Source organism: Leptonychotes weddellii, chromosome 8, assembly GCF_054177405.1.
Source record: "Leptonychotes weddellii isolate Sample4059 chromosome 8, ASM5417740v2, whole genome shotgun sequence".
Taxonomy (NCBI): domain Eukaryota; kingdom Metazoa; phylum Chordata; class Mammalia; order Carnivora; family Phocidae; genus Leptonychotes; species Leptonychotes weddellii.
The window spans coordinates 51,179,673-51,194,672 of NC_138376.1; the positions used below are offsets into that span (position 1 = coordinate 51,179,673).

A 15,000-nucleotide genomic window follows, 5' to 3' on the forward strand; every position below is an offset into this window, starting at 1 on the left:
CCATTATATATATATATATACCACATCTTCTTTATCCATTCATCTGTCAGTGGACATCTTGGCTCTTTCCATAGTTTGGCTATTGTGGACATTGCTGCTGTAAACATTGGGGTGCACGTACCCCCTCGGATCACTACATTTGTATCTTTGGGGTAAATACCCAGTAGTGCAATTGCTGGGTCATAGGGTAGCTCTATTTTCAACTTTTCTTGATAGTGTTCTTTGAGGCACAAACATTTTTATTTTTGATGATGTCTGATTTATTCGTCTTTTGTTACATGTATTAGGTGTAGGAAACCATAACCTAATCCCAAGTTATGGAGATTTACACTTATGTTTTCTACTGAGAGTTTTATAGTTTTAGTTCTTACATATGGGTCCTTGGTCCATTTGGAATTCATTTTTGTATATGGTGTGAGGTAGGATGTCTAACTTCATCTTTGGTATGTGGACATCCATTTATCTGAGCACCATTTGTTGAACCGACTATCCTTTTCCTCACTGAATTTACTTGGTACCTTTGTCAAAAATCAGTTGAACATATATGTACAGTTTTATTTCTGGAATCTCAGTTCATTCCATTGTTCTATATGTCTGTCCAGTGCCACATAGTCTTAATTACTGTAGCTTTGTAGTAAGTTTTGAAATTATGAAGCGTGAGCCCTCCAACTCTGTTGTTCATTTTCAGGGTTATTTTGGCTCTTCTGGGTCCCTTGTGTTTCCATATAAATTTTAGAATCAGCTTGCCAGTTCCTGCAGAGAAGCCAGTTGGGATTTTAATGGAAATTGCACTGAAAATGTAGATCAATTTAGGGAATATTGCCATCTTGGAAATGCTAAGTCTGATCCATGAACATGAAATGTCTTTCCATTTATTCAAGTCTGTAATTTCTTTATACAGTGTTTTGTAGTTTTTGGTTTACAAGTCTTGTACCTCCTAGTTAAATTTACTGCTAAGTATTTTGTTATTGATGCTATTATAAATGGAATTGTTTTTGTAATTTCATTTCAGACTGTACACTGCTAGCATATAGAATACAACTGATTTTTGTATGTTGATCTTGTATCCTGCGATCTTGTTGAATTCATTTATTTGTTCTAATTGTTTTATTGCAATATTCTTAGGATTTTCTATCTACAAGAAAATGTCATCTGCAAATATATATATAGTTTTATTTTTTTCCAATCTGGACACCTTTTATTTCTATTTCTTGCCTAATTGCCCTTGCTAGAACCTCCAGTGTAATGTTCAGTAGAAGTGGCAAGAGTGAACATCCTTGGGGCTCCTGGGTGGCTCAGTCAGTTAAGCTGTCCGGTCATGATCCCAGGGTCGTGAGATTGAGCTCCACTGAGTTAGGCTCCCTGTTCAGTGGGGAGCCTGCTTCTCCCTCTCCTCCCTGCTTGTGCTCTCTGTCTCTATTTCTGTCTCTCTCTCTCTCAAATAAGTAAATAAGATCTTTAAAAAAAAAAAAAAGAAGAATGAACGTCCTTGCTTTTTGCTTGATTTTAATGGGAAAGCTTTTAGTGTGTCACCATTAAATATAGTATTAGCTGTATAAGTTCTGTAGATGCCCTTAACAGGTTGAGGATTATCCCATGTATTTCTAATTTGTTGTGTTTGTGTGTGTGTGTGTGTTTTATGAAAGTGTGTTGCATTTGGTCAAATGCTTTTTCTGTGTCTATTGAGATCATGTGGTTTTTTACCTTTATTCTGTTAAAATATTGTATTATATTGATTGATTTCTTTACGTTGAACCAACCTTGCATTCCTTGGATAAATTGCACTTGGTTGTGTACCTAATTCTTTCTACATGTTGCCAGATATGGTTTGCTAATATTTTGTTCAGGACTCTAGCAGTCAGTTCTATAAGGAACATTAGTCTATAGTTTTTACTTTTTGTGATATATTTGGCTGGTTTTAGTATGAGTAATACTGGTCTCATACATTAAGTTGGGAAGTCGTCCTTCCTTTTCTTTCTTTTTTTCGAAAAGTTTGTGAAAGATTAGTGTTAATTCTTTTTTGGGAGGAGGTTCCTTTTTAATTTAAATTCACTTAATTAACATATACTGTATTATTAGTTTCAGAGGTAGCGTTCAGTGATTCATCAGTTGCATAGAACACCCAGTGCTCATTACCTCATGTGCCCTCCTTCGTGCCCATCACCCAGTTACCCCACCCTCCCACCCACCTCCCCTCCAGCAACCCTCAGTTTGTTTCCTGTGCTTAGAGTCTCTTATGGTTTGTCTCCCTCTCTGATTTCATCTTGTTTTATTTTTCCCAGTTTTGCTTCTTTTACTAACCAGAATCATGCTGTATGGTTCTTTGATGTGCTTGTTGGAGATGTTCTCAGCCTAGCACACTCCTTTTATCCATTCTACATTCCACAGAATTAGTGTCACTGTTTGGGTTGCTTCATTCTGCTGTTATAATTATGCCCACTTTTGTACACAAACTTGAGCACCGGGGCTGGAACTTGAGGGGAAGAGTGCCAGTTTGAGCCCTTGGCAATCTGAGCTGAAGGTGTGTTGACTTGGCATTGAGCAGGTGGCAGGCCGTGCATGCTGACTCGGGCAAGAGGGCGGCTGGACTGTGACTTTGGGACCCAAAGGCAGATGGCATCGTGTATGACAGGGATGTGGCTGGTTTTGCTTTTAACTTTTATTTTTCTGGGAAACTCTCTCTCTCCTTCTATTCTAAATGGAAGCCTTGCTGGATAGAGTATTCTTGGCTGTAGAGTTTTTCCTTTTAGCACTTGGAATTTATCATGCTGCTCCCTTCTGGCCTGCAGAGTTTCTGCTGAAAAACCCACTGATAGCCGAATGGGGTTTCCCTTGTATGTCACTGCTTTCCTTTGTAACACTACAAATAAAATATTTTTAAAGAATCTCCTGTGGAATTCACAGTACTGATGACCAGACATACTTTGCTCATCAAAACTTTTTGGGGAGCCATATTAATAAAACTACTTAAAATATTATTTTAGGGAAAATACTATGAGTTTTAACAAAATGCTGAGATAAAGTTCAGTAGCTTAGCATCATGGGAGCCATTTAAGGAACTATAATAATAAAATTCAGTGTTACTAAAAAAAAAAACTTGTATGAAACAAACATAAATATGCTCAAAAAATGGGAGTGAAAAACCTGTTTTAGTGATATTAAACTTGATCTGATGAGCTATTATCTTATGCCAACCTTCACAAATTAAAATTTGGTTTTAAATACCACTCTCTTTAAAATATCAAAATAATGAAGTTTAAAATTTTGTACTTACCTCTATTAAGTAATTTTGGCTTCCATACATGACATATTGGGGAGCAAGACTATAAATCATGTAGCTGGTGTGAAGGACAATAAGCAGAAGTATCATGCAAAGAAATAAGAGTGCCTGGGGCCTGGTTCTACCTCTTCTAATTTTATATAGCTGGAAAGAAAAAAGTAACAATATTTCAGCAATATGCTTTATTTGTAAGGCACTAAGTTCTGCTTGTGTGTTAGAGGTAATGAATACAGTTCAACCAACCATTTCTTTTTCTAAAATAAATATTAAGAATTCTTAATCATTTCAAATGATTATGACAATGACAGACTCTGTAAAGCTTTTAGTTTTACATTTATGGTTATTTTAAAATCACAGCAAAGCATCTATATTCAAAGGATTCTATAAATGATCCATGAAAATCTCAAGACCTAGAGAATATATTATATGTTAGTATTCACCTGGTTTGCTTCCAGACAAATCTTCTAAATTTATTATGTAATAGCATCTGTTAGAAGTTTATAGAGCTAAGAAGAATTATGAACAACCACTAATGCTACCTAAAGATTAGAGGAATGAGTTTAAACTACAAGTATTACTAATATATTTGTGGTTTTACATAATATTACTACACAAGAACAGACATGTCATGCATTTATAAATACTCATTTCTGTGAGATACTCATGACATCCTCATATTATACTCTGTTATAAATTCTAGTTTATCATAATTTATATTAATCTGACTGTAAATACTTTCATATATATTTATACTAAAGGGAAACTAAAATGTGATAATAAATACAATAAGCCAGAGGACTTGCTTCATTTCAATGGCAGAGCACATTTGTATTTTAGCAACTAAGAAATCACTACCCTGTTTTATTAACAGATTTTAGTACAACAGAGAGTAAAAGAACTATCCAAATCTGGATAGGATGACAATATGAACACCTAAAAATTGAGATTTCCCAGTTTCCCTTACATCTAGTTGTAGCTAACAGTGATAAAATATTAAACATCAAAAGGAAAGAAGTCTGCTGCAGACTTTTGGGAAAATGTTGCTTTATTGATAATAAGTATTTTTTTTAATGGAACATGAACAGGATAAATGAAGCTGTAGCAGCCATATTACAATCATGAGGGAGAAGCCAAGAGCATTACAGAGATATTGGACTTGACATTTTTGAGGTACAAAGCAATGCTAGATTTTTAAAAATTTTCACAGCAAGAAATCTTTTATTAGTTCAAACCACTATTTAACTGAGTTTTCTTTTACTCACACGTGGAAGTAATCTCTACCCGAATTATCTTCATTTTGAAAAAAAAATTTTTTTTAGATTTATTTATTTATTTGAAAGAGATTGAGAGAGAGAGAGCATGAACAGGGGGTAGGAGCAGAAGAAGAGGGAAAAGCAGACTCCCTGCTAAGCAGACAGCCTGATATGGGGCTTGATCCCAGGACCTAGAGATCATGACCTGAGGTTGAAGGCAGATGCTTAGTCGACTGAGCCACCCAGGTGCCCCTTGAAATTCTTAATTTATCTCAAAATGAGTGTAAGAAGAAAATAACCCTTCTCCAATCATATAGCAATTTTAACTTCTAGCAGGAAGGGCCATCTATTGAGCTACAGTGTATTCATTTGTACTTCAATGTGTTTCCACGCAGCCAAACACTAAAGAAAATAATGTAACTTCTAGACCAGGGTTTCTCAACCTTGGCACTATTGACATTTTGGGCTGGTTAAGTCTTTGTTATGAGAGGCTGCTCTGTGCAATCCAGAATGTTTAGCAGAATCTCTGTCCTCTAGCCACTAGACACCAATAGCACCCACTAGTTTTTTGGGTTGTTGTTGTTGTTGTTTTACTGTGGAAGGAGCCGAGATGCCCTTCAACAGATGAATGGATTAAGAAGACGTGGTACATGTATACAATGCACTATTACTCAGCCATCAGAAAGGATGAATACCCACCATTTGCATCGACATGGATGGAACTGGAAGGGATTATGCTAAGTGAAATAAGTCAATCACCGACTAGTTTTAACAACTGAAAATATCTCCAGACACAGCCAAATGTATGCAGGGGGCAAACTTGCCCATTTAAAAACCACCACTTAGGCAAAAAGCACCTTTATGCTAACGTGAAGTGAAAAAGCTAGTACTTCAGGGCGCCTGGGTGGCTCAGCTGTTAAGCGTTTGCCTTCGGCTCAGGTCACGATCCCAGGGTCCTGGGATCGAGCCCCGCATCGGGTTCCCTGCTCGGCGGGAAGCCTGCTTTTCCCTCTCCCACTCCCCCCTGCTTGTGTTCCTGCTCTTGCTATCTCTCTCTCTGTCAAATAAATAAAATATTTAACAAAAAAAAAAGAAAAAGCTAGTGCTTCCTTTTAATATCAGGATATTTACAACTTTTATATTATAAATCTAAGTTAACTTGGAGATGGAGCTTATGTACAAAATGATGAAAAAGATCAAAATAATATTGTTATACTTACTCTAACCCAAAAGAACCATATGCCAATATTTCGAATTCCCGCCATTGAAGTAAAAATAAAGTACATAATAATAATTGTTATAAGAACATAATCAAGAGGAAACACCTGAAAAAAAATAAAATTTAATTTAATGCACAAACAATAGGGGTTCTAGAAGTCATATAAAATTATGAAAATGAAACTTCATTATTCGTATTTGACAAATGTTTAAAATATCAGCCTTGATTTTGATAGGCTACTATGATAATACCAAAAAAAAAAAATCCTCCAAAAAACAATTACTAAATTGTTACAAATTGCTTAGTACCATTATCCTAATAAAAATTCTATAACAAATTAAACTGAAATTACATTTATACATGGAATAAAAGACTTCATTAAAAATTAAAAATAGGAATTGATTGGAAACGTTCATCTTAGGTATTATAATGTATCCCAAATCAAATTATGTATAAGAGTTCAGCAATATATCAATATAATCTTTAAATTGGAAGTGGATTCTTTAAATGTGGAAGTTACACGTAAATGAAGAACCAAATCAGCAGAGGGCACAAGCATATATTGCCAAATATTAATAGTTTGCTAACATAATAATGTGACAGAGTGTGAGAATGTTTGCTGAAGAATAAAATGACTGATTTTTTTTTTTTTTTACTCACTGTTTGTAGTACAGGCAAAAGCATATTCAGTGGATTACTCAGGTTAGCTCCAAAAATTATAAAACCAGAATCTATTCCAGCTGAATGAAGGGCTTTATCCAAACTAAAACAACAACAAAAATTATGTGAATTTATATGTTATACTAGCATATTTTCAATTAACTTAGAAAAAATATCATAAGTTAAGCATGCAGATTGAACAGTCAAAGAAAACCATGGGTAACAAATTAAACTCATTTAAATATCTTACAGATACTGTTCAACTGAAATAGAACAAAGAAATAACTGTCTATTATTGCACATTTTTAGTCATTCTTTGAGTTAATGCTGTAGAATACAAGTAAAATATCTAAAGATGAATACGCTACACTAATGGAATCAAGTATGGAAAATGTATAACATCACAGGATGTGTGCTTTAGAAAATATGTATACTACACTTACTTTGACAGGAAGAGAGAAATTATAAACAGCAAAGCAACTAAGATGAAAAATATTCCCCAAATGATCTAAAAGTAAAAAAAAAAAAAATTCATTAAAATACAGTTCTAGAAGTTGATATTAAAAGCACAAAACCGTTACACTCAATATGAATTGCAAGCATGTGACAATGATCTAAATAAAATGATCCAAGATATATTGTAATTTAGTATATAATCCTAGACATTTGTCATCTAAATTTTCATTATGAGACTGTTTGACTGAAAACACATACTCAAGAGACAAAGTATTTAAAAGTCTTCATTAGTAAGTAAACAAATGAGACTCTGCTAGGTCATATAAAAGGTTTATATTCAGTTACAATGAAATATAAACTTCAAAGATAACTGAAAAGTACATTAAGGGGTGCCTGGGTGGCTCAGTCATTAAGCATCTGCCTTCGGCTCAGGTCATGATCCCAGGGTCCTGGGATCGAGTCCCACATCGGGCTCCCTACTCCACGGGAAGCCTGCTTCTCCCTCTCCCACTCCCCCCTGCTTGTGTTCCCTCTCTCACTGTGTCTCTCTCTGTCAAGTAAATAAATAAAATCTTAAAAAAAATAAAAATAAATTTTAAAAAGTACATTAAGACTTACATACACATACAAAAAACCAAAACCATGAAAGTCATCAGGTTATATAAACCTATTATTAAAAAAGGGAACTTGGAACATTTCCCACAGAATTTTTAAACACATATACACATACACACATACATATGTATATACATACATATATACACACATGCACATACATACATACAATTTATAGCTTTTGTCTACATGTTTTGTGTATATATATGTGATATATACATATATATATGTATATATCACATACCATGGCCCAGAAAAGTCTGTATAACTGCTACTATTCCTGAAATATAGAGTATTAATAGCACTGAAGAAACTGTCATGTTAAATAATATTTCTGGGAAGAAACGTATTAAGCATTGTAATTGGTAGAATACATTTCCTTCTCCCATATGAACTTTGTATTAGAGATAGTAGAAAACAAGCAAAAACTTTTTGGAACCTGGTCTCTAAGGAATAAAAAAGGGCTGAAACCTATATTAGTAATAACCCAGGCTCTTTTTTTCCCTGACATCTTCCTTAAGTTCTTGCAACGAGTAGGCTGAACAGTCCACAAAGTCAGAACAAAAAAAAGAAGATTCTGATTAAGCACAGTTAAGTGTTTTTGGCTTCCCTTTGGACTGGAATTGATAGGAATAGATGGAAAATATCATGTATGTGAGGGTATTTTTCATCTTATTCCACATAATTGCTCAAGTATACTTTAGAATTCTGCCAGGATAAATGAAGTAAAATAGTTAACACATCATCCTACCCCACATATAAAGATGAATTTTGGAATAAATTTTAGGCTGAGTTCTAGGAAATTCTTCAGTTCTGAAAGAGTGCCTCTGGAACCATTGGGAAAGAAAATTGGCAAGAGAGGACCAAAAAGGATATAGTCATACCTGAAATAGAAAACACTGCTTGTACCCATTTTACATACTGGAATTTCACATGAGAATTCATTTATTTAAAAAGGTATCACTGCTGGTATGCCTGGGTGGCTCAGTCTGTTGAGTAGCTGATTCTTGACTTCAGCTAAGTCATGATCTCTGGGTCGGGTCATGGGCTCGAGCCCCATATCAGGCTCCCTGCTCAGCATGGAATCTGCTTGTCCCTCTCCCTCCCCTTCTGCCCCCGACCCCCACTTGCAGTCACATGCTCTCTCTTTCTAAAAGAAATAAATCTTAAAAAAAAAAAAAGGTCTCATTGCTAAGGAAGTTTGAAGTGACTCCACAGTAACAAAAGTTCATTAGTAGAAGGTATAAAGGAGCTTACACAATCTTTTTCTACTAGATTTGAGCACCTTTATTCGATACCAAGGTGAATCAGAAGACAATATAATTACACTGAGGATCTACAACTAAAACATATTATTTCCTAACAGACTGCTAATAAGAAATAGCTTGTAACATGAGGACGTATAACTGCCAGATGCCAATTAGTAGTACAAAGGCCTAACACAAATAGCAGAAGTTAAAATTCCCTTTCCCTGATGTCCATTTGGGGAGAGAATAAAAAAGGAAAAAAAATCTGGGACTATTTTCCCAACCTGTTAGGATGAATGACCCACAGTTAAACTGTTTAATCACAGCTACCTAATAGAATACAGAATGTAAAAACTGTAACTTTTATAAAAACCAACATATATAAATGAGAACTTAAATTAGCACTTCCAGAATCTTGTCAATGATGACCACCTTGAACTGACCTAAATATTCCACTCTTAGCTATAATGTCAATTTGAAATAAAGATTAAGCTATAGAGGTGACATCAGTAAAGAGAGAGGGATAAGAACCTCTGAAAATCCTCTCCTCCATAAAAGCAATGAAAAAACTGACATAAATTGTCAGAATCAACTTTTTCAACACTAGGGAAATTTACCAAAGCCATGCAACAATTCAAGGACATTTATCCAAGAAAAATGACTGAATCTCAGTACGAATACAGAGCATTATGGCATTTTAACTTGTTGTAGTCCCAATCACTTCTCTCTAGTGTAGTGTAGCCTTGAAAGATAGCCTGTAAAAGCCAGAAGCCGAGCAGCCACCTGAGGAAACAGAAAGGGAATAGAGCTCTTTCAAAGTCTCATTCCCAGAGAATTGTTATTATTTGACTTGCTGGGTAATTCCATGGAAGATCTCACTTGCAAGGCCGTCTGTTTGACAAGAACTGGAGCTCATACAATACAAAACTTTTTCTCCAGGAGTGTCTGTCAAAAAATTACAGGCAACCAATAACATTATGGCCACAAGAACTGGTCAGTAACAGGCAAAAAATAAACTAACCAAAAAGATTAAAATGGAAACCTAGGAAAGGAGATGTCCATAGAGGCTTTGAAAAATTTCCACATATTCCTGGGAATGTAGAAGGCCCTATACATGCCCAGGGCTGTGTGCATACTCAGCAAAGATCTGAGAAGGTTTAAACTCCCACTTCTGATTAACCTTGAGGTTCTGCACAAGCAGGAAGTGAAGGCTAAGGCATAGTTGCAAAGTGCCTGCCTGAGTGTTGAAGTTGTATCTCAAAACACATACACTGCCCTTCAGCAAAGATTAGGAGGCTTACTGGTTTGAGGTTCAATGATTGGTTCAATCATTAACTAAGCTAACCAAGCAGAGACTTCAGTGACCACATACAGCAAAGAATATAGACTTCACAGAATTAGTTCACAAAAGTCACAAAACAAACAGCAAAGAATAATAATAGCAAACCTGGGGAGAGGGGGGAATCTGATCTCCAGAGTTACCACATTATATCATTTAAAATTTCCCAGGTTTTAAGAAAAAAAATTAAGAGACATGCAAAGAAACAAGAAAACATGGTCAACACAGAGGCGGAAAAAAAAATCAATAGGCAATGTCTTTGAGAAAGCCCACTGGATTTACCAGACAAAAACTTTAAATCCAGTGTTTTAAATGTGTTCAAAGAACTAAAGAAAATCATGACCTAAGAACTAAAACAAAATATGAAAACAATGTCTCACTAAATAAAGAGAAATTATAAAAAAGAAGTGAATTGAAATTCTGGAGTTGAAATGGCCATGAACATTTCACCAGAGGGTTAAACAGCAGATTTGAGCAGGACAGAAGGAAAAAAATGATCGAACTTGAAGATAAATCAACTGAGATGATCAAGTCTGAGGAAGAGAAAGAAAAAAACAATGAAATAAAGTGAACAGAACCTCAGACACATGTGACACCGTGAAGCATAAGTTCAATGGGATTCCCAGAAAAAGAGGAGGTAAAAGGGCAAAAAGAATAAGAAATAATGGGCAAAAGCATTCTAAATTTGATGAAAAATAACCTATGTATCCAAGAAACTCAACAAACTCCAAGAGGAATAAATTCAAAGACATCCACACCTAGACATGCATCTATGTAGGGAAGGGCAAATCAGATATCTTGAAAGAAGCAAGCAGGAAGAGATCATCATGTAAAACAGATTCTCAGCAAGATTAACAGCTAATTTCCTATCAGAAACCATGCAGGCCAGAAAACAGTGGGAAAACAATTTAGATACACCTAGAATAAATGAACAAATTCCTAGAAAGACACAAATTACCAAAACTGATTTTTGAAAAAAGAAAATCTGAAGAGATCTATAACAAGAAAAGTGACTGAATAAGTTATCAAAAACTTCCCACAATAAAAGCCCAAAACAAGATGACTTCACTAGTGAATTTTACCAAAGGTTAAGAATTAACACTAACTGAGAGGCTGCTGGGTAGATGGCAGAGTAGGAGGTCCCTGGACTCACCTCTAGCCACGTGGCTGCCTAGAGAGCACCCACATTGGCATAAATAACCCAGAAAGCAACTGGGAAGCTGGCAGAACAGACTCTTCACAGCCCGGTATAGACAAGAGGCCACAGTGAAGCAGATCCACCCCCTCCGATCGCTCTTGGCAAGATCCCATCAAAGCGGTGCCATAAGCCTGGCAGTGTGCGTGCAGCCCAGACCAAGGGTCTAGCACCACTCCAAAGTGAGTCCTGCTCCAGGAAGAGGGGAAGATAACCACACACCAATCTGACTGTGACCCCAGCAGTGGGCTGGGCACAGGCAGCTGGTCTGACTGCAGGCCCCACCCACCAACAAAAGCTTCTCAGGGGACAACACAGGGAAAGTGCCTGCAGTTTGGTGTTACTTCATCTCTGGCGAACACCTGGTCTGACTCAACTCAAGCCCAAGGCAGTCCCGGACCACCCGGACTAATACCACAGGCACCAGACTGCCCACAACAGGCAGAGAGCCATCACAGGCTGGACTGAAGGCAAACACATCTCAGCCACAACAGTAGGACCCCTGTAGCAACACATATAGGAAACACCCCCTGATGCACCATTTTCTGGTGAAAAGGAGACATTGTGCTGCAGGACCTCTTCTTCATAAAGCCACTACTTTCAAGTGCGGGAGATGTAGCTGACTTTCCTAACACAGAGAAACAGACACAACAATAGACAGAATGAGGAGACAGAGGAGTATGTCCCAAATGAAAGAGTAGAACAAAATCAGAGCAGGAAACTTAAGCAAAATGGAGATAAGTAATATGTCTGACAGTAATTTAAAGTAATGCTCATAAAGATACTCATTGGACTTGAGAAAAGAGTGCAGACCTCCATGAGACCCTCCACCAAGAGACAGGAGATGTAAAAAAGAACCAATTAGAGCTACTGGACTCACTAAATGGAAATAAAAACAGACTACCTGGAATAAATAGCAAACAAGAGGAAGCAGAAGAATGGATCAGCCACCTGGAGGACAGAGTAATGGAATCAAGCTGAGCAGATGAGAGGGGGAAAAAATACGCAAAATGAGAATAGACCCAGGGAACTCAGCGACACTTGTCAAGCATAACAGTCGCATGATAAGGGATCCCAGAAGGAGAAGAGCGACAAAAGGGGGCAAAAGATTTGTCTGAAGAAATAAGAGCTAAAAACTTCCTGAATCTGGGGAAGGAAAGAGAAATCCAGATCCAGGAGGCACAGACAGCCCCCAACAAAACCAACTCAAAGAGGTCTGCATCAAGACACAAAGTAAACAAGATGGCCAAAAGTAGTGATAAAGAGAGAATTTTAAAAGCAGCAAGAGAAAGGAAAGAAGTGACATACAAGGGAAACCCCATTCGGCTATCAGTGGGTTTTTCAGCAGAAACTCTGCAGGCCAGAAAAGAGCAGCATGATAAATTCCAAGTGCTAAAAGGAAAAACTCTACAGCCAAGAATACTCTATCCAGCAAGGCTTCCATTTAGAATAGAAGGAAAGATAGAGTTTCCCAGAAAAATAAAAGTTAAAAGCAAAACCAGCCACATCCCTGTCATACACGATGCCATCTGCCTTTGGGTCCCAAAGTCACAGTCCAGCCGCCCTCTTGCCCGAGTCAGCATGCACGGCCTGCCACCTGCTCAATGCCAAGTCAACACGCCTTCAGCTCAGATTGCCAAGGGCTCAAACTGGCACTCTTCCCCTCAAGTTCCAGCCCCGGTGCTCAAGTTTGTGTACAAAAGTGGGCATAATTATAACAGCAGAATGAAGCAACCCAAACAGTGACACTAATTCTGTGGAATGTAGAATGGATAAAAGGAGTGTGCTAGGCTGAGAACATCTCCAACAAGCACATCAAAGAACCACACAGCATGATTCTGGTTAGTAAAAGAAGCAAAACTGGGAAAAATAAAACAAGATGAAATCAGAGAGGGAGACAAACCATAAGAGACTCTAAGCACAGGAAACAAACTGAGGGTTGCTGGAGGGGAGGTGGGTGGGAGGGTGGGGTAACTGGGTGATGGGCACGAAGGAGGGCACATGAGGTAATGAGCACTGGGTGTTCTATGCAACTGATGAATCACTGAACGCTACCTCTGAAACTAATAATACAGTATATGTTAATTAAGTGAATTTAAATTAAAAAGGAACCTCCTCCCAAAAAAGAATTAACACTAATCTTTCACAAACTTTTCGAAAAAAAGAAAGAAAAGGAAGGACGACTTCCCAACTTAATGTATGAGACCAGTATTACTCATACTAAAACCAGCCAAATATATCACAAAAAGTAAAAACTATAGACTAATGTTCCTTATAGAACTGACTGCTAGAGTCCTGAACAAAATATTAGCAAACCATATCTGGCAACATGTAGAAAGAATTAGGTACACAACCAAGTGCAATTTATCCAAGGAATGCAAGGTTGGTTCAACGTAAAGAAATCAATCAATATAATACAATATTTTAACAGAATAAAGGTAAAAAACCACATGATCTCAATAGACACAGAAAAAGCATTTGACCAAATGCAACACACTTTCATAAAACACACACACACACACAAACACAACAAATTAGAAATACATGGGATAATCCTCAACCTGTTAAGGGCATCTACAGAACTTATACAGCTAATACTATATTTAATGGTGACACACTAAAAGCTTTCCCATTAAAATCAAGCAAAAAGCAAGGACGTTCATTCTTCTTTTTTTTTTTTTTAAAGATCTTATTTACTTATTTGAGAGAGAGAGAGACAGAAATAGAGACAGAGAGCACAAGCAGGGAGGAGAGGGAGAAGCAGGCTCCCCACTGAACAGGGAGCCTAACTCAGTGGAGCTCAATCTCACGACCCTGGGATCATGACCGGACAGCTTAACTGACTGAGCCACCCAGGAGCCCCAAGGATGTTCACTCTTGCCACTTCTACTGAACATTACACTGGAGGTTCTAGCAAGGGCAATTAGGCAAGAAATAGAAATAAAAGGTGTCCAGATTGGAAAAAAATAAAACTATATATATATTTGCAGATGACATTTTCTTGTAGATAGAAAATCCTAAGAATATTGCAATAAAACAATTAGAACAAATAAATGAATTCAACAAGATCGCAGGATACAAGATCAACATACAAAAATCAGTTGTATTCTATATGCTAGCAGTGTACAGTCTGAAATGAAATTACAAAAACAATTCCATTTATAATAGCATCAATAACAAAATACTTAGCAGTAAATTTAACTAGGAGGTACAAGACTTGTAAACCAAAAACTACAAAACACTGTATAAAGAAATTACAGACTTGAATAAATGGAAAGACATTTCATGTTCATGGATCAGACTTAGCATTTCCAAGATGGCAATATTCCCTAAATTGATCTACATTTTCAGTGCAATTTCCATTAAAATCCCAACTGGCTTCTCTGCAGGAACTGGCAAGCTGATTCTAAAATTTATATGGAAACACAAGGGACCCAGAAGAGCCAAAATAACCCTGAAAATGAACAACAGAGTTGGAGGGCTCACGCTTCATAATTTCAAAACTTACTACAAAGCTACAGTAATTAAGACTATGTGGCACTGGACAGACATATAGAACAATGGAATGAACTGAGATTCCAGAAATAAAACTGTACATATATGTTCAACTGATTTTTGACAAAGGTACCAAGTAAATTCAGTGAGGAAAAGGATAGTCGGTTCAACAAATGGTGCTCAGATAAATGGATGTCCACATACCAAAGATGAAGTTAGACATCCTACCTCACACCATATA

General features: G+C 36.8%; 1 protein-coding gene across 1 annotated transcript in view; it reads right to left on the reverse strand.

Annotated features, from left to right (window-relative positions):
- Window positions 1-15,000, reverse strand: part of LMBRD1 (LMBR1 domain containing 1) — a 107,317-nt gene that overhangs the window by 27,841 nt on the left and 64,476 nt on the right. The window contains exons 8-11 of the mRNA XM_081829349.1: window positions 6,856-6,920; window positions 6,413-6,515; window positions 5,754-5,858; window positions 3,275-3,424 (exon numbers count right to left, since the gene is read on the reverse strand). Coding sequence (XP_081685475.1) covers window positions 3,275-3,424; window positions 5,754-5,858; window positions 6,413-6,515; window positions 6,856-6,920 — 423 coding nt within the window. The remainder of the gene's footprint in view (window positions 1-3,274; window positions 3,425-5,753; window positions 5,859-6,412; window positions 6,516-6,855; window positions 6,921-15,000) is intronic.